Source organism: Rosa rugosa, chromosome 2 (genome assembly GCF_958449725.1).
Source record: "Rosa rugosa chromosome 2, drRosRugo1.1, whole genome shotgun sequence".
Lineage (NCBI taxonomy): Eukaryota > Viridiplantae > Streptophyta > Magnoliopsida > Rosales > Rosaceae > Rosa > Rosa rugosa.
The window spans coordinates 41,992,275-42,012,410 of record NC_084821.1 but is presented as its reverse complement, the minus strand read 5'-3'; the positions used below and the strand labels follow the sequence as shown (position 1 = coordinate 42,012,410).

General features: G+C 38.6%; 3 protein-coding genes across 3 annotated transcripts; all 3 read right to left on the bottom strand.

Annotated features, from left to right (window-relative positions):
* Positions 1 to 3: 3 nt before the first annotated feature.
* On the bottom strand, positions 4 to 3,309 carry LOC133733992 (cell division protein FtsZ homolog 1, chloroplastic). The gene is made up of 6 exons (XM_062161656.1): positions 2,980 to 3,309; positions 2,356 to 2,455; positions 1,930 to 2,159; positions 1,526 to 1,693; positions 1,006 to 1,239; positions 4 to 363 (listed from the first exon to the last, which is right to left on the bottom strand). The coding sequence occupies exons 1-6, from the start codon at positions 3,238 to 3,240 to the stop codon at positions 106 to 108; spliced, it is 1,251 nt and encodes a 416-aa protein (XP_062017640.1). The 5' UTR covers positions 3,241 to 3,309; the 3' UTR covers positions 4 to 105.
* Positions 3,310 to 4,057: 748 nt separating this feature from the next.
* LOC133732152 (V-type proton ATPase subunit e1) lies at positions 4,058 to 6,311 on the bottom strand. The gene is made up of 4 exons (XM_062159636.1): positions 6,164 to 6,311; positions 5,936 to 6,085; positions 5,337 to 5,384; positions 4,058 to 4,408 (listed from the first exon to the last, which is right to left on the bottom strand). Exons 2-4 carry the CDS (start codon positions 6,031 to 6,033, stop codon positions 4,342 to 4,344), a joined length of 213 nt encoding a protein of 70 aa, XP_062015620.1. The 5' UTR covers positions 6,034 to 6,085; positions 6,164 to 6,311; the 3' UTR covers positions 4,058 to 4,341.
* Positions 6,312 to 10,665: 4,354 nt separating this feature from the next.
* Positions 10,666 to 19,374, bottom strand: LOC133733988 (disease resistance protein Roq1-like). Its single transcript, XM_062161652.1, has 9 exons — positions 18,669 to 19,374; positions 16,838 to 17,984; positions 16,424 to 16,699; positions 15,032 to 16,327; positions 14,247 to 14,960; positions 13,533 to 14,149; positions 12,600 to 13,422; positions 11,405 to 11,503; positions 10,666 to 11,309 (listed from the first exon to the last, which is right to left on the bottom strand). Exons 1-9 carry the CDS (start codon positions 19,286 to 19,288, stop codon positions 10,755 to 10,757), a joined length of 6,147 nt encoding a protein of 2,048 aa, XP_062017636.1. The 5' UTR covers positions 19,289 to 19,374; the 3' UTR covers positions 10,666 to 10,754.
* Positions 19,375 to 20,136: the final 762 nt, after the last annotated feature.

Genomic DNA, 20,136 nt, shown 5'->3' with positions numbered 1-20,136 from the left:
GAATTGATAGAGAAAAACAATGATATCTTATAATGGAGCTTCAATATCATTACAAGGCAAAGGCAAATGCACAAGAGACTAAAGAGACTAACACGCAACAATGAATTAAAAGAAAAGCTTTCTTGTAGCCGGTCTTGATGGAGTGGTGGAGGACTTGAGGGGAAGGGGGATTCCCCTGGTTTCTTGACCTGCTGCAACTTTGTCAACCAGCCTTGCTGCTTTGGGGTCTGTTAGTAGTGTCTTCTGAAATGATTGTGAAAAGCCTGTTGCAATAATAGTCACATGAATCTCTCCGGTGTAGCGGTCATCCACAACAGCCCCAAATATTATGTTAGCAGAAGGATCCGCCAAACTTGTTACAACCTGAAATTGAACATTATGTGCAAGCTTCATCAGCATATTTGAAAATGAATACACCAAGCTAAATTTATGAAATTTTTTTTTTCCTCATCTCGGAAATGTAAGATGAGATGTCCTGAGGAGCTGCTTTGAGCTCACTCCACATCATTATATTCCATTCTGCAGAAGTTGTGAAACAATAGGATTGAGCAAATCTCTTTACATTGTTCTCTGAGAAATCTGGGACACCTAAATGTAATTATTTCTAAAGAATATTCAAAAGCCATAGCAATTTTGCAGTCTCCGAAATCCAAATGTCATGCAAGTAGTATCGAGGAAAGCTCCAACTCTCTTTAGAGACAAAAGATAGCAGTAATAGGATTATATGGAATTTTAAGAGGACTATAAATTTAAATGGGACAAAACATTGGTAAAATTTCCTACAGTTTGCTAGTTGAGAGGGGTTTTACAATAAAATGATGACAGGCTCTTATAAAACCAAATTTGTAGAGTATATCTAAATGAGCATGAAGCACCCATAAAACAGAACATGCACTTTTAAACAGATTTAATGTCATGAGATTTTAGTGTAAACAGACAATCTGAAGTATTCCTTTCTTCCTCTTAAGAAAATTTAGGATTGAAGAAAACAAAATTTTGAAGTACCTGAGACACTTTGTTCACTTCCTGCAGGGTTATGTCCTTTCCTCCAGTGATATTATACACTACTCCAGTGGCTGATTGTATTGAAGACCCAATTAGCGGAGCCAAAGTCGCCTGTTCAGCTGCTTCTTCTGCACGATTTTTGCTGGAGGAGACCCCTACTCCAAGCATTGCGGTTCCTGAGTCTTTCATGACTGCCTTTACATCAGCAAAATCCACATTTACCAGTCCAGGTATCTGCAAATTGAGGGAACTCAACAATTGATCTGGATAAGCAGAAGCATGTACTAGCAGTGCAAAATAATTCAAATCCAAAGACCACTACCTCATAGTAGTATTTCGTACTATTTAAAGAAATACACATTAGTAGCATAAATATAACAATTGTCTTGTTCTATTCACAAATTATCATGTATTCACCAATATTATTGGAACTAATGACAGAACAAGATGATGCTTAATCAATATAATGGTGAATGGATTAGAACTTATGATGGTTTCAGCATTTCGCGCTAGTACTCACTGTGATTATGTCAGAAATTCCTTGCACTCCTTGACGCAAAACATCATCAGCAAGAAGGAAAGCATCCTGAAGGGGTGTCTGCTCATCAGCAATATCAAGCAGGCGGTCATTGGGTATCACTATAAGAGTGTCAACATTTTTCTGCAACTTTTCAATAGCCTCCAATGCCTGAAAGAATCAAAATGGGAAATTGCAAATGCAGTCTCAATACAGAGTAGAACATGTAAAACCCATAAGAGTCGGCTAATCAATGTGGATGCTAAATGATTAAATAACATAATTAAACTGTCCAAGCATCTTTGGAAAGGAACATTTGTATCAAATCAAAGCATTTGTATGCACTTGGAAAGTTGTCAAATTTATATATAACCAACAAGCATAAAAAGGACCAAACTGACACCTGCCTGCACTGATCTTTTACGCCCTTCAAAGCTGAAAGGGTAGGTAACCACACCAACAGTCAAATAGCCTGCCTCTCTAGATATTTGTGCAACAACAGGGGCAGCACCAGACCCTGTGCCTCCACCCATACCAGCTGTTATAAATACGAGATCTGAGCCTTTAAGAGCACCCGCAATGGCCTCTTTTGATTCCTCAGCAGCTTGTTCCCCCAAAAGTGGATTCCCACCAGTACCTGCATTTCTATCAAATGCTTAAAATCACAAAACCTCACAGAATTTTACAAATACAGAGTAGTGATAATGTCTACATCAACTCAAATAGCAGCAATTATAACAGTGGTACCACATTGCTATCGTATATGCATACATACATCACGTATACACCCCCACAAATTATAGATTCCCTATATCAAAAGGAGAGTGCTCGACCTAGTCCACGAGTCAAAAGCTCTCCAATTTGAAGCGGGTTCTTTGCAGCCGACTGTAACAGTGCTTGAGCATCCGTGTTTATCGCATAGAAATCAACACCCTAATGTCAAAACAATCAGCATCCCATCAGATATCAGTCACTCGCAAGTAATAGTCAAAACATCCCTTATACTTCTCCCAGAAAATTCTTATTTAGCTCTGAATTACCATGCCATACTTAAGTGTGTTACTTACTCAATTAAGCTAATACAAAAATTTAAGCCAAATCCATTACCCTAATTCAAGTGGGTTTTTTCAGTAAACACCACCACAAACAATATACAATATGTAAAGTAAAAAATCAAATATTTATCCGCATTTGCACCTCAGCTTCAAACAACATTCCTAATACTTCTTTCAGCAAATTCTTATATATAACTCCAAATTACAATGCCATACTAAAATTGCTTACTCAATTCAACTAAACCCAGTACCCCAATTCAAGTGGGCTTGTATATCAAACACTGTTTTGTGATGGTGTACAAAATGTAAGGTAAAAAAATGAAATCTCTATCCACATTTTCACCAGAGCTTCAAACACAAGAGAAGCCAGTGAAAGTAAGAAACTTTTGAGGAGAAACTCACATGTAAACCGCTGCCAATCATGCGATTAACGGCATTGTTGCCGCCGCCGCCGACCCCAACGACCTTAATCTTGGCCGTTTCCATGGGCGCGAAGGAGCAGCTGACCGACCCGAAACGATGTCGTTTGGCTGCGCTCCTTCTTTTGGTACCCAGAGGAATGCATGTTCTGGGGGAAGTCAATGCGTTGTGGTGGTGAAATGCGGTGGGAATTGAGGACGACGTCGTCGAAATTAGCTCGTTCGGGTTCGCCAAAGTAGCCATCTTTTTCTGTCGAGCTCACTGTCGCAGATGAGAATTGGGTTTTTAGGGTTTTACAAAAAACCAAAATTGAAATGGTCGTCGTTTTCTGTTGATATTTTATTGAGTTTTATTAACGAATTCGCTTTTAATTTCTTAGATAAACTCCGGAAATCTCTTTATTATTTCACTTTAAAGTCCCTCACAAACACAATCACACTCCAAAGATAAACTTGAAGCGCACAGTCTTCAATCTTAGATTAGCACATGCATCAGGTGCCAGGTTATATGATATGGTTAATAGGCTTGTGTTTAACTAAGAAATTTGTGGTCGTTTCCTTTTTAAAATAATAGGGTTTAAATTAAATGCTAAAATTTAAATATTTTAATTTTAACTATTAATATTAGTACAAAGTTCATGGTGACCAAATGAACTATTATCAATATATTATTGTTAAATTTGTAGTGCAATGATGGGAACTCTTCATTTTTCGGTTGCTTTGCAAATATGGACTCTTTAACAGATTCTCATCCAAATCAGGACCTGTATCATACTCATGCTTTTGGACTAAGACAACCACCGCATATCACATTTCTTCCACTTTTCTAGGTGTAGCTATAGCCTATGATTCCCTTCTACTTCTTTCCTCTTCTTTTTTCCCAAAAATCGTAACTGCAAAGACTCACTTACCATTTTCTACAATCCAAGAAAAATTAGACAAATAAACAACAAAGGCACATTTCAACCAAAAAAGAAAAGAAAGAAAAACAACAAAGGCACACAATATGTGATCCTTATCAGCTACAGTGTGAGGTGAATAGTCTCCATTACACACAAAAATATAAAAGAAGCATATTCTAATCTGCCACTTATTTCATTTAAATCACATTTAGTACTCTTTCAGTGACAGTGATTTCTAAAACGAATGAGCGGTTAATACAACACTTAATAGAAGGTAACGTAGACCAATAATACCAAGCAAACTCAAACTCCACACTCCAACAATACATACAATTCCTAAAAATAATCCATTGGACGTAAAATTTGTTGTTCTCAATAGAGAATCCATAATTCAAACGGCACCTAACCAATGAAGGAATATATGCTTTTCTCCAAACAGCACCTCATTCTCCTTCACTTAGAATGGGGACTATGAGGGGTTTCATTTGTGCAATATATACAATAGCCCACCTGACAAAGCAAAACACATGATAAGTATGATAATCAGAAACATTGGAAAACAGAAAAAAAAAAAAAACACACACACACACACCCCCCCCCCCCCCCCGGAAACAACTGGTATCACTTTAACCTAGGCCCAAAAGGAATCAATTAATTGACCAGCCAACTTCAGATTGAGCAAGCATATGAAAGATCAATTGTAAAGGCTCAACTGCTCAAGTAGTATCAGATTGAATAGCAAAGATAAATATACATAAACAACAGAGGCACCAATTCAACATAATTCTATACTCGAGACAAGTGCGCACATGGAAGGTTGACTCTACTAGGCATTACAAATTTCATCATGCACAAATATGGACTCTTCTTTAGCCCTGTGACAAACGAGCTGTCACCATATGCAGGTCAACTAAAGCGGTTACTTGGTCATGTCACTTGAAATGGAAGGTTTCTATTCTTGCTGCTTTGAATGGATGACACTGCAAACTCAATACCATGAGGTCGCATATTCTCATTACTAGTACTGGGTTGGTTTGCTGCAATGAGCCAATGCCTGTCAGGGCTAGTCCTTATGAACCCTCTAGGGTGTAAGTGGATTGGTTGAGTTAAAAGCCCAATAGATGAGCTCTATAATATTATTCATTTTCTCCCCTATTCATGCAAAAGTTTGTTGAGAATTTATGTGAGAATAAAAGGAAGTCAACTAATTAAGCATAAACGGTGGTTCTGGAATAAGATCCTTTTCTCTAGACTGAAACACGAAGTCATAAAACACAGCTTAGATGGAAGAGGGCAACTATCTAACCCAAAAATGCTCATGTACACATTACAATACAAATGTGGCAAAATTAATTATTCTACAGTAGCAATTGATTCATCCTAAATCTCATTGTATCATATGAAAGAAAAAAGATAAACATGTTAGAGAAGAACTTACATCATCCAACAGCAGACTGTGGCTGTAATAACCAATGTTAGATGGAACCTGCATAAGAAAATACAGTTCATTACTTTCCACATGGCAAAAGAAGGAAATTACACTATCGACAAGGGCGTATTACATTGAAACTAGATATTATTTATATTATTTTTATAAATTGATTCAATAAGACAATAACCAAATCAATCAATGTATAATCTCAACCTAGTGTTAGAAGCGCAAACATGACTGGGTTTGGAATCTAAGATTGGTGGTCTTAATAGATACATATAAGGACACAATCAAATCAAGCATGTCTTTAACCACGCAACCAACTAAAGGGCAAGTTCCCAATACGAAAAGGCCAACATAATCTAAGAGAAGTGCTTAGTTCTCCGAATCAGATATAAACTGAAAAGAGCTTAGCTTAGCTTCAACCAATTTACTTTTAACATAGTAGCTCCCACTGATTCTATCTTGAAATCCAGAAGCAAATGACATGGATCGGATCCTAAGCTCCCCCAACAACATAACATTATGCCATTATTGTGACCTTAGCATTATCGAATTTAGGAAACAAGTAAAAGTGAAATTGCAAAATGAAGAGAGAGACGTACAAATTAGTAGAGGGTCCTCTGTTGCAGCAAATTCTGGTACAGAGAGACGCAATGATCCCAACCACAACGAAAATCAAGCTCGTGATGAAGAACCCCATGCTGCTGGATTTCTCTTCGATCTTGATCCACACAATCAGGAAGCCTCAGCTTCTGCAATTTAAATTCGATTTAGGGTTTAGACCTCCGTAGATCAAGAAATTCAGAAAGAAACAGAAAATTGAAACCTACCGTTCTGGAGAAAGTGTGGGGAAATAGATTAAAAGAACAGAAAAATGGTGATGGGGATCTTGCTCGATTTTGATTTTGATTTTGTGGAATGCTTGGTCATGGATCCATTCCAGGGATATAAGGAAAAACCAACTCGGACCTAGATTTAGACCAAATATACTTCGGACCAAAAACTGGGCCTGCGTGTGTGGATAGAGGCCATGGTTCCAACTTCCGAGTTTGAACAAAGCCCAAACTACAAGGTCTGCATTATCCACAATCTAGTGCAACTTTGTATCTACGAAATGGGTGAGGCTATTTCCACCCTACCAAATGCTTTGTTCACCCTATAATTAAACTTTTACCCTGAAACTTCCAATTTCACCATCAAATCATTTAGAAAAGAAAAAAAAGATATCACTATTGAAAATGTAAAACTAGAAAAGAAAAAAGAAATAGAAAATAAGCACACCATCGTGGTGCAATCCCATGCCTTTTTTTTTTTTTCTTTACTTTTTCATTTTTTTTCCTCTTCTCTATCTTCTCCCTTCATCAGCTACTATGACGTAGAATCAAATACGAGTCACATGAAGTAGAACAAAATAATACTAACCAACAATTATTTTCACTTGCTGCTATAGCTTGAAAATTTCATCTAACTAATTGTTTGGTAGACTAGCGATGAAGAAGTTGAGATGATATATATATATATATTTTTTTTGGTATAGGAAGCTGAGATGATAATTGGGATGTCTGTTGGGTAAAATTTTATTTATCCTTAAAATTGTGCTTAAGTACAATTATTAACAGAAGAAATTATTTTTTCTGTTAATAATTGTACTTAAGGACAATTTTTGGATTTTAAAGAAAAAATTTTATTGTAGGGTGAACAAAGCATTTAGTAGGGTGGAAATAGTCGCACCCTACGAAATTTGTATAAAATAAGACCTGATGAAATTGTTACTCATGTATTGGATTTTTTTATTTTTTTTGTTTTGTTTTGTTTTGTTTTTTAAAGGTGATGATGGATTAATGAAATCAAATGAATTATCTAACAAAGCTTTATGAGTACATCCTAAATTTTTTACGGCAAATGGTACTATCTTTGTTTTTCTCGAGGACATCTAATCTATTCTTTTTTCCTTTTCTTTTTTTGAATAAAACATTATCATAGATTTCATTGATAAAGAAGGTCAGGCCAGAATGACCATTACATACCCTTCCGCTGCCATCTATAGACAGACAAGAAGTCATGGTGAAACCTCGATGGTACATAGAATAGGTCCATTCATTAGATATGTCTTGCTCACTTATTAAAGTAAGTCTATTCAACTATGAACTAGTAATGCATAGTAATAGGTGAAGCTTAACAAAACTAAACTAAAAACTTGGGTACAAAGACCCAATAGTTCTTCTGGACCCAAGAAAGACCAAGCCCACTTAGCAGCCCAAGAAGCCATTTGCAAGTAAGCTCGCTGTCCCCTCCTCCACTGAAAACTGCGCTCGAATTTGAGCCCAAAAAGGGCTCAAATACATTGATCTGGACATCCAGCAATGGGCCACCCTCATCTCCGGCAACTTCTGCAGAGCCGGCCAAGACCAACCCAACATCGTTGATACTGGCGAAGACTTCGGCCAATTCCATGCCTGGGCGACACCAAGCAGTTGCAGCGTCAACCCAATGGGATCTAGGTTTAGGGCGTCGGAGCACCGATGAGTAGGACGCGGTCCAGCCCGTGGCCAGCATGAGATTGATGGCCTGGGTGATGGAAAGAGACAGAGATCTAGATTGATCAGGATCATATGTTGAGCCGCCCAGACCACTACCAAAATTGATCGGAATCAATTTGACGGAGAGATCCCGGCATTCAGCCTCCATCGTAGAATAAAGTTCCTTGTGGACCTTCTTACAACAACCATAGAGAGAGATTGGGCGACCTGGTATTGAAGAGTATTAGCCAGAGCTGCCACTGTAGAATGCTAGCATAAGTTAGTTAGGTCACTGACCAAGTTACTGATTATGTCCCTAGTTAGTCAAGTCACTGGCCAAGTCACTGTTAACGACCATGTCATTGTTATACATATGTCATTGACCAAGTCACTGAACAGGTCCGTAGTTTGTGAGGTCACTAGCCATATCATAGCCATGACTCATGACCATGTCACTGATCAGGTAACTGTCAAAGTCACTAACCAAGTCACTGTTAATCACATGTCATTTGCCAAGTTACTGGCAAAATCACTGTTTTATCCATGTCATTGGCCAGGTTACATTGCATGTCACTGACTATATTACTGTCATACACATGTCACTGATCAAGTCACTGGTTATTCACTGGCCAGGTTATGTCACTGACCATGTCATTATTATACACAAGTCACAGACTAAGTCACTGGCCAGATTCCTAGTTAGTGAGGTGACTGGCCAAGTAACTGTTAACCTTAAGTCACTACCTATATCACTGGCCAAGTTACTGATCATGTCACAGTCATGACCATGACACTGATCAGTGATCATGTAACTATCAAATTTACTGACCAAGTCATTGTCAATCACATGTCACTTGCCAAGTTACTAGCAAAGTCACTGCTATCTCCATATCACTGACCAAGTCATATTGCATGTCACTAACTATGTCACAGTCATGACCATGTAATTGAGCACATAACTGTCAAAGTCACTGACTAAGCCACTGTCAATCACATGTCACTTGCTAAGTCACTGGTAAAGTCACTTTTATATCCATGTCACTGGCCAGGTCTGTCACTGACCAAGTCACAGGCCAGGTTCCTAGTTAGTGAGGTCACTGGCCAAGTCGCTATTAACACACTAGCTATGTCACTGGCCAAGTTCTTGGCCATGTCACAGTCATGACCATGTCACTGATCATGTAACTATAAAAGTCACTGATTTCTCATTTTCACAATTTTGTACAAGATATACAAACTAGACACATGGGCCAGGGTAAAAGAAAACAGAGGGAAGAAAGTGAAGAAGAAGATTATGAAGAAGAAGTAGAAGTTTCAGCTTAAAGAAAAAGGTTATGAAAAACAGTAGCAAGGACATATTTAGAAAATTGTATATGACTTATGATGCAAGTCATTGGTCAATTGTAAACTCTAGCTTATTAAACCAATTAGCGTTTTGTATTTTTTGTATTTTTTTTTATATGGTGTCAGGCCATAGAAGTCATTCGCCAGCCCAGATCCCCAATTAGTGAGGTCTCTAGCTAAGTCATTGTTAACCTCAAGTTATTGGCCATGTCACTGGCTAAGTCACTGACCAACTTATTGGCCATGTCACAGTCATGAACATGTCACTGACCATCTATGACCAAGTCACTGTTAACCTCAAGTTACAGACAAACTCACTAATCATGTCATTGTTAACTTCAAGTCACCGGCCAAGTGACTAGTCATGTCACTTTTTCAATTCCTGACCAAGTCACTGTTACCCTCAAGTCACCGGCAAAGTCATTGGCCAAGTCACTGTTAACAATGCAAGCACGAATAGACATACAACTAACCAATACTCAAGTTGCACAAACCTTTACAGCACTAGCAACATTCCTTCCTTGAGGCCTAAACCACCGAGAACGCTAATCGCCTGTGGAGTAAGTCCCACAAGCCCCATCACAGTAATTCAAGCCTCAAAATCAAAATCAAAATAAAAAAGCAAACCAATAACAACATCCAATAACTTCTTAATCCAACAAATCATATACCGGCATAATCTTTAGAGGTAGCAGCCCTAATTCAAAATCAGCCGGAATAACATAAATTTCAAATGCATACCAGAACCACAGACAGATTAGAATAGAGAGAAAGATCTAGCAAAGAATGGTATAAAATTAAAGAGAAGAAAAACAAGAAAGAAATCGAGGTAAGGATTTGGGGTCGACTATTTTCCTGTTGACTAGTGGAAGAATTCCATGTTTCTGCAGAGTCTGAGGGTAAGGGTTCTGAGCCTGATGAACTGGTAGATTGTGATGAATGGGCTGGACCAGAAATTCTTGGCCAGTTGTCTTTGAAGTATCACCATTTGCGAAGCCCCACGCTGGTTCGCCGAGCGCAAACCGGCGTTCAATTTCAACGTCGCGCTCTCCTATCTCGAGAAGTACGTCAAGAGACGAAGAGGCGTCGTACGACGCCCGATCTACCTGAACGATCTGGAGCGATCCGATTACCGGACTCGTACACCGATCCCGAAGACTCATCGTTCTTCGCCATTCACACTCTCTCGAGGTTTGTGTCTCTGTGGAGGAGAAGAAGAAGATAAAGATAGAGAGAGAGAGAGAGAGAGAGAGAGAGAGAGTTGAATGGGAATCAGAAAAATTAAAAACCGACCCTTTTTAACATCAAATTTTCATTCCTAAGTACTAAATTAATATTGATAACATTTCATCATGAACATTTTTATCAAGTGAAAAATATGTGACCTTTTTATCATATAACATCCTAATATGACATTTTTCATCACTTCACTTTAAAAAAAAAAAAAAAAATAGTACGCGTAAGTGTGAATACAATACAATCACTTAATAAGAGTTGTGCATTCTATTAAAAAAAAAAGGAGTTTTTAATTATATAAGATATCTCTGCAAGCAAGTCTTCAATTTAGTTTGCATTCTAAGATATTTCTCATTAATTCTTGAATGCAGCTTGATATTCCGTGAACTGGTTTTTGATTGTCGGGCAACGAGTTTAAGGAGATACAGAGTTGCTTAAACTCTTCCTCATCTCGCCGGTATACAAGACGCAGACCGCACTCCTCAAACCACAAACCAGGTGAACTTGAAAACGAAGCCCTGAGAGCAGACTCATCATTTAACTGGTAGAAAAACCAGTGTCGTGGAAGATAGGATAGCCAAATGAATTTTCTCTCAGAAGATACGCACTTGACTTCTTCATTGGTCATCTGATAGCGGTGGACAGATGTCAAGTTACTCATCTCAGTTCGCAAAACACATTTTAAGTACGCAGAAACTTGAGGATTCAATTGTAAGGGAGAATATGATGCACATATAGCCACTCCTATCCAATTTTCGTCCCCGCCAAGAGATGGTGGTAACTGGATCTCTCCAGACCTTTCATTTGGATGTCCAAACCAATCCGGAATTTCAGTAAATGGGTGAGTTGCGTCATACATCAAGTTGCTATCAAGGTCCTACAGAATAGGAATATGTATACATAAGTACTGCAGATTAATTTGAGTGTATAAAGATATAAATGCAACTATATGTGTGAGAGGGAGAGAGAGACCTTCATACTTCCGCCGAGCATTGGAAGTTCATGCCTCGTCTCTACACCTTTATCAGCATCTGCTTGTACAAACCGACGGAGGAGATCCATATTATCAAATAGGGCTGGGTTCGGATCGGTTCGGTCCGAAAAAGATGGAAACCGAGTCCGAAACAGATACTATCAGTTCGGTCCGGATCGGTTTTTTTTGCATGTCAGAACCGATTAGAAACCGACCCGAACACTATCGGTTTGGTCTATCGGTTTTCCGGGCCAAGAAACCTGTTTTTCCAAATTCATTGATTCACAGATTGCAAACTACAAACTGAAGCAAAAGCACATCCTTGCAAACTGAAGCTATCCAAATTACAAACTACAAAGTACAAAGTGCAAACTAAAGCAAAAGCACATCCTTGATCCTTGCAAAATGAAGCTATCCAAAATTCCAAATAACAAAGTTAACAAACTGTCCAAACTGAAGCAAAGCAGCAAGTGAGCAAAGTAGCAAACTGCCATTTAAAATTCCAAACTATCCAAATTGAAGCAAAGCAACAACTAGCAAACTGCCAAACTATGCAAGATCGTAGATGGAGTTCCAGCAGAAGATGGAGTACCAGTACTTGCGGTTGTAGGGACGACAGCATTCTCGGCAACTTCGGTGTCGGGATCGGACTTGGAATTGAAGTTTGCTGGACTCGAATCGGAATTTGAATTGGGTTCGGAATGGGTTTGTTTTGTGTTTCCAGTGGAGGAATCCATGGGTGAATGGGTGATTGATCGAGACACAGAGCCCAGCCCTAATCGATGGGTGAAGAAGTGAAGAACAGAAGGAAATTGGGATTAGGTCGAACTGAAGAGGACGACTTGGACTGGTATTTAGGACTTTAGGTGATTAGGTCGAACTGTCGAAGACTCGAAATGAAATTGAGATTATTGGGTGATTGCCTGCAAGTGAGTTTATGGTATGCTCTATAGGCTTATATGAGAACCAATTAACATTTGACACGTAGACATGTACAACTAATCGGTCCGGATCGATCCTAATCAGGCCTGGAAATATGGAAACCGAGACCGACCCGAGGAAGCTTGTAATCGGTTCGGTTTAGCCCGAACCGAGGAAATCTGCTTTCAAAACCGACCCGAATTGTCCTTTTCAGTCCGGATCAACCCGGTTTCTAGGTCTCACAGGTGAAAACGCCCGGCCTTTAATATCAATGAAGGAGGTCCAGCACTGAGTTATTGCTTGCTTAAATTCCTCCTCCTCTTGCCGGTACAAGACACATGTATCAGACGAGTCCACCCTCAAGCCTGGGCAATTACTACTTACATTGGCCCTTATACCACTGATTACTTTGACCTCCGGTACCATAACAAGGGGTATATACGTAAGCCACATGAAATCACGGAAATAAAACCACTGGAATTCCTCCTTAGTGATCGTAAGCATGGGGGCAGCGTTCACGCAAAACCTGGAGTCATCGTCACTCAAGTGACACACAAGTTCAACAGTCATTTCTGAAGCCGGATTGTTCATGGCAGAATAATCGTCAAATGAAAAAGTTGCACATATAACAAGTCCCCTCAAACTTTTATCATCATAGAGTTGTTCTTCAAGCAATTGATATAGTTGACGAACTCTGATCCAGTCTGGCAGCACTTCATTTTTAGGGAAACAAAAATTGAATGGCGAGGAGGGACTAAAATGCTTCATTACAGAGATTACCTGTCCATAAACACTGAGAGTTGCCACCTCGGAATATTGCAGCAACAACTCTAGGCATCTCTTCCACCGTAGGCCACTATAGCTTCCCCAGAAGTGAGCATCAGCCACTATATGCAAATGATGACATGCCAACGACAACATTATTGATTCTTTTCCTGTAAGTTTTTTTTTGATGCTATTGTCCAGAAGAAGGGATTTAGAGTGGACAATTATTTTGTCCGACTCTAGTATACCTTGCTTTCCTTGGATATGGCATCTATATTTCTGCCATATTGAACTGCGACCTATATCTGGTACTTCAATTTGTTTGATACTTCTGCAATAAAGTTGACATAAAATGTCATATCTACACTATATCACGGAAACCAATTGATGCATTTGTGCATGATGATAATAAAAATTAAATAATAAAGGCTCGGTACTCACGTAAACCTTTGAAACGATGAATGGCCATCAGTGGACATTTCTCCTCCCTTTGCATTGCACTGGATATTTTTATCCGCTTTCTCTTCCATAGTTTCAACATACATTTGGGCCTGGGAATAAACTTGGCCAATTGAATGTGGCTTCCTCAATGTACACGCAGTTAATGAAAGGATTAAATCTTCCAGATCATGCTCATATACCAAACGGCTCCCACACACTTGAATCTCGACAATTGGGGTACTGGTTGTAAACAACGTGCTAATACCCTGATAATGAATCAACTGTTCTGGAAAATGCATACGTGGTACATGTAGTACAACAAGTTGATATGACCCAAAACAACTCTCAATTTTGATGGACGAATGCATTACACTACTTTCATGTGCACTTATATCAACATGAAGGAAGGAATCAGAAAGATTGTGGTCACTGTAACCAGATGTTAGTGGCCAAGTAAACACAACATAAACTTCTAATCCGATCCATCTCTTATCATCGATTAAGTTCTGAGGAAGGTCACAAAGTGCTACATTCCCTGCATAGTGATTGATGAACCAGGGCGAAATTACTGGATCTGGAAAACAAAAATGAAATTTCTTCTGACGTCCATTGCTTCCCTGTTCAGTACACGGATATATATTAAATGAATAATTAATGGGGACAGAGGGAGGGAAGAGAGAGAAGGGGGGGGGGGGGGGGGGGGGAAGTAATAACCTCATAGAGCCCTGAAAGCAATCTTAACAACTGTAGCTCTTCCTCTAATCTGGGCTGGATATCATGGTCAATCTTCCACTTGTGTCGATTCACATTTAAAGGATTGTACGCAGGTACCATCACGTCTCCAGAGCTTTCCAATTTCTTTGCCCTATCTAATATTCCATTACACCGTCGATCAAAAATCCTGTAGTCGATATAACTACTAAAAGCAGTCCGGGTTAAATCCTGCGCAAACATTGGAGCATCATGCTCGGATATTGGCTGCATCCCACACGATTTCACCTGCATATATGGAGTAGTTGGTGAAAATGTAGCATTAATTCGACTGGCTTTATCCAACTGTCCTTCAAACAGCATGCAGCTTCGTGGCAAGTAGCAACAGAGTTCAAGTGACTCATCATCCAAGTCTTGAAAACGTAAAGGAATATTAAGACCACTTTCGTCGATGCTCAGATGACAGAGAATTTTTCCCACTTGATACTTCCCAATGTTTCCCAAAGCAACAAATAAGGCTAATCCCATCCACGTACTATTAGTCTTGTCTTCTGGACCAGTTAGTTGCAATGTAACAGAAGAACCAGTGTTCCAATGAGTGCACCAGTCCAGAATTCGATCACCATGAGAAGAACCAACTTCATTAGAAAAGTTAGCACTACTGTATGGAATAGGATGAAAACGAATTTCAAATGATTTGTCATGATGAATTCGATCCTGTAAAAGAAGTATAAAATAAATAAAAAAATTTATATGACAAATGTGAGAGAGAGAGAAGAGAAAGGAACCTCAATGATCTTGTGGAAGAACATATATCCTTCATCATCGACAGCATGTTTGTCTGAATATCTGCAATCTATAAAACTGAAACCTTCATCTGAACTCCATTTTACGATAGTATTTGGATAAGTAGTTCTCAGCATAGGACAATAGCGTGCAATTACACGTTTTAAACTCAGTGGAAGTTGTTTTGGCAAGGACTGAAGTTTGCTGCACCTAAACAACAGAAGCTTTCTGAGCTTGGAAAGTTGAGAAATGGTTTCAGGTATGCTCACGAAATTGTTTTCACTCAAGTCTAACAAATGGAGTGAGTATAAGCAGCCAATATCATCAGGGATTGCTCCTTCTCCTAGATTGCATCCAATCAGAAGTAAAGATGTCAAAGATGAATATTGACAGGAATCAAAGAACATCTGAGGAGAAGTGTCAGAAAGCATCAAATGAAAATTATTTGTTAAATCTGTTTCACGGAATCTGCAACTCCAATTCAGAGTGCTCCAGGTATCTAGCTCCTGCAAATTTCCGTTGGAGATGATTTCAGGTTTGCTGATCAACATTTTGTTTTCATTCAAATCTGAACCAGGTTCTGAGAAACAGCAGAAAATATCATAGGGGATATCTAATGCCATCAATGAACATAAATGTGAGGATGAGTAGCGCAAACCACTGGATTCAGAGAATTCCATCTGCAGATCATTACTTCCAGGAAAACACAACTGTTTGGGTTCCTTCAGAAGTAAGATAGATGATGGAACTTTTCTTATAGCAGTTTTACAGGCATCAAGCACCTGCAAATGTTCCAAACTCCCTAGATGTTCTGGCAGTTGGTCAATACGAGAGCAGCCTGAGAGGTATAGATACTTCAGAGATATCAGATTACAAATGACGCTTGGAAGACTCAGAAGGTATTTGCAGCCTTTTAAATTCAGCAAAATAAGGCCACTCAAGCGTTGGATTGATATCGGCAGCTCCCTTATAGCTGTCCCATCTAAGTAAAGTTCTGTCAAAGATTCCATTCTTCCAAAAATCTCTGGAAACTCTTTGAGCTTTGAACATCCGGAAAGAATAAACGTTTCAAGAGATGCCAGGCTGATGGAGTTGACAAGGCTTTCTAGACTTTCACAATTTTTCATATTCAATAAGACTAGATGTTTTAGATCCCCAATTGTTGGGTGAACTTCTGATAATCTTTTACAACCTTCAAAGTTTAGCCGCTCAAGATTTGGGACCGTACTGAAGTCGAGAGTCCTCCTTAAGTATTGGCAGTAGGAAAGATCAATTAGCACTAGCATTTTTAATGCAAGCTGTTAAGAAATAACGAAAAATAGATGAAGTAATTAGACAAATTAACTAATATTCATAAGAAAAACCTATATCTAATTAATTTAGAATAATTTTACCTTTTCATTCCATAGTTGTTCAATGCGGCTATTAGGCATCTTAAGTTCAACAAGCCGATCCGGTTGACAACTTGATGGCAGAGATTCTAAAGGACATTCATGCCACTCCAAAACTCGTAAGTGTTTAGAGAGATGTATAAAAGGAGCACCCAGAAATTTGACATTACAAATCTTCAACAATCTGAGGTAGCGCATATTAGAGAATGGGTCAGCATTTAAGCAGATTTCCAATTTTTCAGGGAGGCGTAGGAATATGCCTTGAACATCTTTCGTTCCCTGTAACAAAAATGTACCATGAGGTTCAACTGTATAGCTAGAGTTATTTTCGAATTTTTCTTATTGCAGAATATCACACTTCTCTAGAGCTGGCCTGTGTGTGTGTGTGTGTGTGTGTGTGTGTGTGTGTTGTCATACCGTATTTTCTGTGAGTACATCACAGGCATCCTTGTCAAGCCACGATTCATTGCGTTCGTACAAGTTGGTATTATCATTAAGCCACAGCCTACTACGTTTGCCTGGATCTTGAAGAGATTCTTCACGAACAATATGCCAGCCCATTTGTTGCAATAAATCATGCATCCACAGTTTATTTTTTTCAATTTTGAGCAGAGATTTATAAACAAGGTCTTTTATACCGTTTTCAGGATAAAGGTCACAGCTTTTTAATATCTTCCTTACAGGTGCTTGATCCTCGCCTCTGAAGAAACATGCAATATCCAAAAAGATATCCTTCTCAGTTTTCCTTAATCCATCAAAACTTATTTGAAGAACACTGAAAATGCCTTTTTCTGGATCTTCATGAAGTCTAGCCAATGCCTCCAACCATTCACTTTCCCGTCTCCCAGACAAGTATGAACCAAGAACTTCAATAGCTAGAGGAAGGCCACTAACATAATTTAACAACTTGTTGGACAGCTCTTTATAATCATCTGGAGCATGTTCACTGTTGAATGCTTTTTGACATAAAAGCTGAAGAGCTTCATCATCAGTCAGTTTCTCAACCTCGTATATGTTCTCTTCTTGGACTCCCCATGTCAACAACGGCTGCTTATCTCTAGTTGTTATAATCACTCGACTTCCTTGACCCAACCAATTAAATTCACCTGACCTTCCGCCTGCTAAAGCTTCTATTTGTTTTAATTCATCAACATCGTCCAAAATGATAAGAACCTTTTGCTTTAGCTTTCTCCTTAAGAATTCATTCCCTATCTGAACGGACGATGTATTATCATCACTCTCCAATAAGGATGCAGAAAGAAGTTTTTGCAAGTAAACTAGACCTTTCCGCGCTTCCAGTCTAACATTGGCAACAAACGCACTAGCATCAAATTGGTTACGAAATCTTTTGAAAAATTCTTCTGCAAGAGTTGTTTTACCTATGCCCCCCATTCCCCAAATCCCTATGGTGCGAATGTCATTTGTAGACCACAAAGCCAAGTAATCCATCAATGTCGCTATACGAACATCAATTCCAACTATATTTTTGCTAGCACTAGAGACCATAAAGGGCAAGATTTTTGAAATCTTTCTAGCTATTTCTTGAATAACTTCTGTCTCATACCTGCAAAGGAATACTAAAACTTCTCAAGTCCCACCCATGAGGAAAAAGAAATATTAAACGTCTATCAAAGGAAAACAAATAGGAAATGCCTTTCCTAAATTTATTGTTGGAATTATTGCATAATAGTCCATTTCTGCATGTAAAGGGAGGATGTGTTGAAATTAATGCTTTCCTGGTCCAACAAGAAAACTGCTGAAGATTTTGCATCAACCACTTGCATTACTATTTTCTCCACTAAGTTTAGCTAGATATTTTGTGGGTAATTTGCATTATAATCTAGTTAATTATCTCTTCTATTCCAGCCACAAGTACCCTATAAGGGTTAAGTTTGTTGTTGTAATCTAAGAATTCTAGATCTGAAATCAAGTACAAAAGTTTGCTAGTTTCTCATCTGTTCTTGCTGCTTCAAATTGTTACTGCAATTTAATCAAAGTATTCATGTTGTATTGTTGATTATAGTTTGTTAATTACAAATTAGAAGCTCAAATTCTAACATGGTATCAGAGCTCTTATAACGATCTCTTGATGAAAAATTCAAAAAATGATTTTTGTTTTTTAACTACTTGTGAAATGGAAGCTGAATTCCATTTTGGTTAACAATACACACACACACACACACACAGAGTTTAAGCCGGTAGGCATAAGATTGATAAATTAATAAAAAATAAAACAAAAGTTAATTACCTGTTTTGCAAATCCCATCCGGAGAGATTGGCTACTTCACTCAAAGCTGTTCTCCAGTTTGTCACTCTGTCCATAGTGCCTCCGTATCGTTCCTCATGTTTATCAAAGGCCTCACGAAACTTTCCTGTTTTCTGCCATCGTACCTCTGATGGTTGGACATGATAAAAGACGGGATAAACTTTCAGTCCACTCTCTTCCTTGCATTTAATAATGTGGGCGAGTTCATCCAAACACCACGCTGAGGAAGCATATTCTGGTGAAAAAATGACCACTGCAAACCTTGATTCTTCAATAGCTTCCAAAAGTGCTGGTCCGATGGCTTCTCCTATTCTAAGTTTCTCAGCATCCCGAAAGGTATGAATTCCCATCTTATTCAAAGCATAGTACAAATGATCGGTAAAACTGTGGCGGGTGTCCTCGCCCCTGAAACTGAGGAAGACATCGTATAATTTCAAGTCTGATGCTGAAGAGTCGGATGATGATGAAGATCCTATTTCGGTGTTGCTGTAATCCATTGCTGATGGAACTTCTTCTTGTTGTTCCAATCTACTGGTTGAAGTAGATGAAGAAGCAATTTGGGTATATGGATCATCATGATCGAACTTTCTCTTGTGGCTCATGGTGGTGAACAAGAAGAAACTAGGAATTTCAGATCAAACTTCGATCCTCTTAGTTCTAATTCAATAGATCTGAATAATTGGGGTTTGTTTCTGATAGCCTGATAGTCGTATTTAGGGAAGGCGTGAGTTTTGGATTGATAATGTTAAATAACAGGCGTCACTCTAGGATTGGTATTGTTTAAAAAGACCCGTGAGTTTTGGGTTGGTACTTTTTAAAAAGACCCGTGACTTTTGGTTCGTACTTTTTAAAAAGACGCGTGAGTTTTGGGTTGATAGTGTTTAAATTTTAAAAAGAGGCGTGAGTTTCTACGAAAGAAAATCCGGAATGGAAATTACTTCGCTGACTAAGCCAGTAAGGGATAGACACATGTCCATTTAAGAAAGACCTCCTGTTATGGGAATAGTATATGCTGTCCCCAAAAGCTGTGCCAAACTTGTCCCTCCAACACTTCATTGATACCTGTTCATTAACTTTACATCCACTAACTCCGTTATCTCCATTTAACAAAATAAAGAAAAAAGAACTAAATCAGATCTCTACCAACAACCAAGAAACGTTTATCATTCACCAACAAACCAACTCTATCTAAGAGAACTCCACTGAGGACAGCCACACAGCTCTTATTTAAAAAAAAAAAAATTTCTAGTGCTTTTTAAATGATTAACTTTCTTCCAGTTTTTTTTTTTTTTTCCTTTTACTCGGGGATATGCCTTCTACCCTGTCTTATTGTATGATTCAGTTTTTTTTTTTCTTTTCTGAACAATGTTTGATTCAGGTTTGAGTTTTGCTTTTTCTTTGTAGTTATAGGCTTTTTCAGTCTTGCCTCTTCCTGGGCTATGAAGTTTAA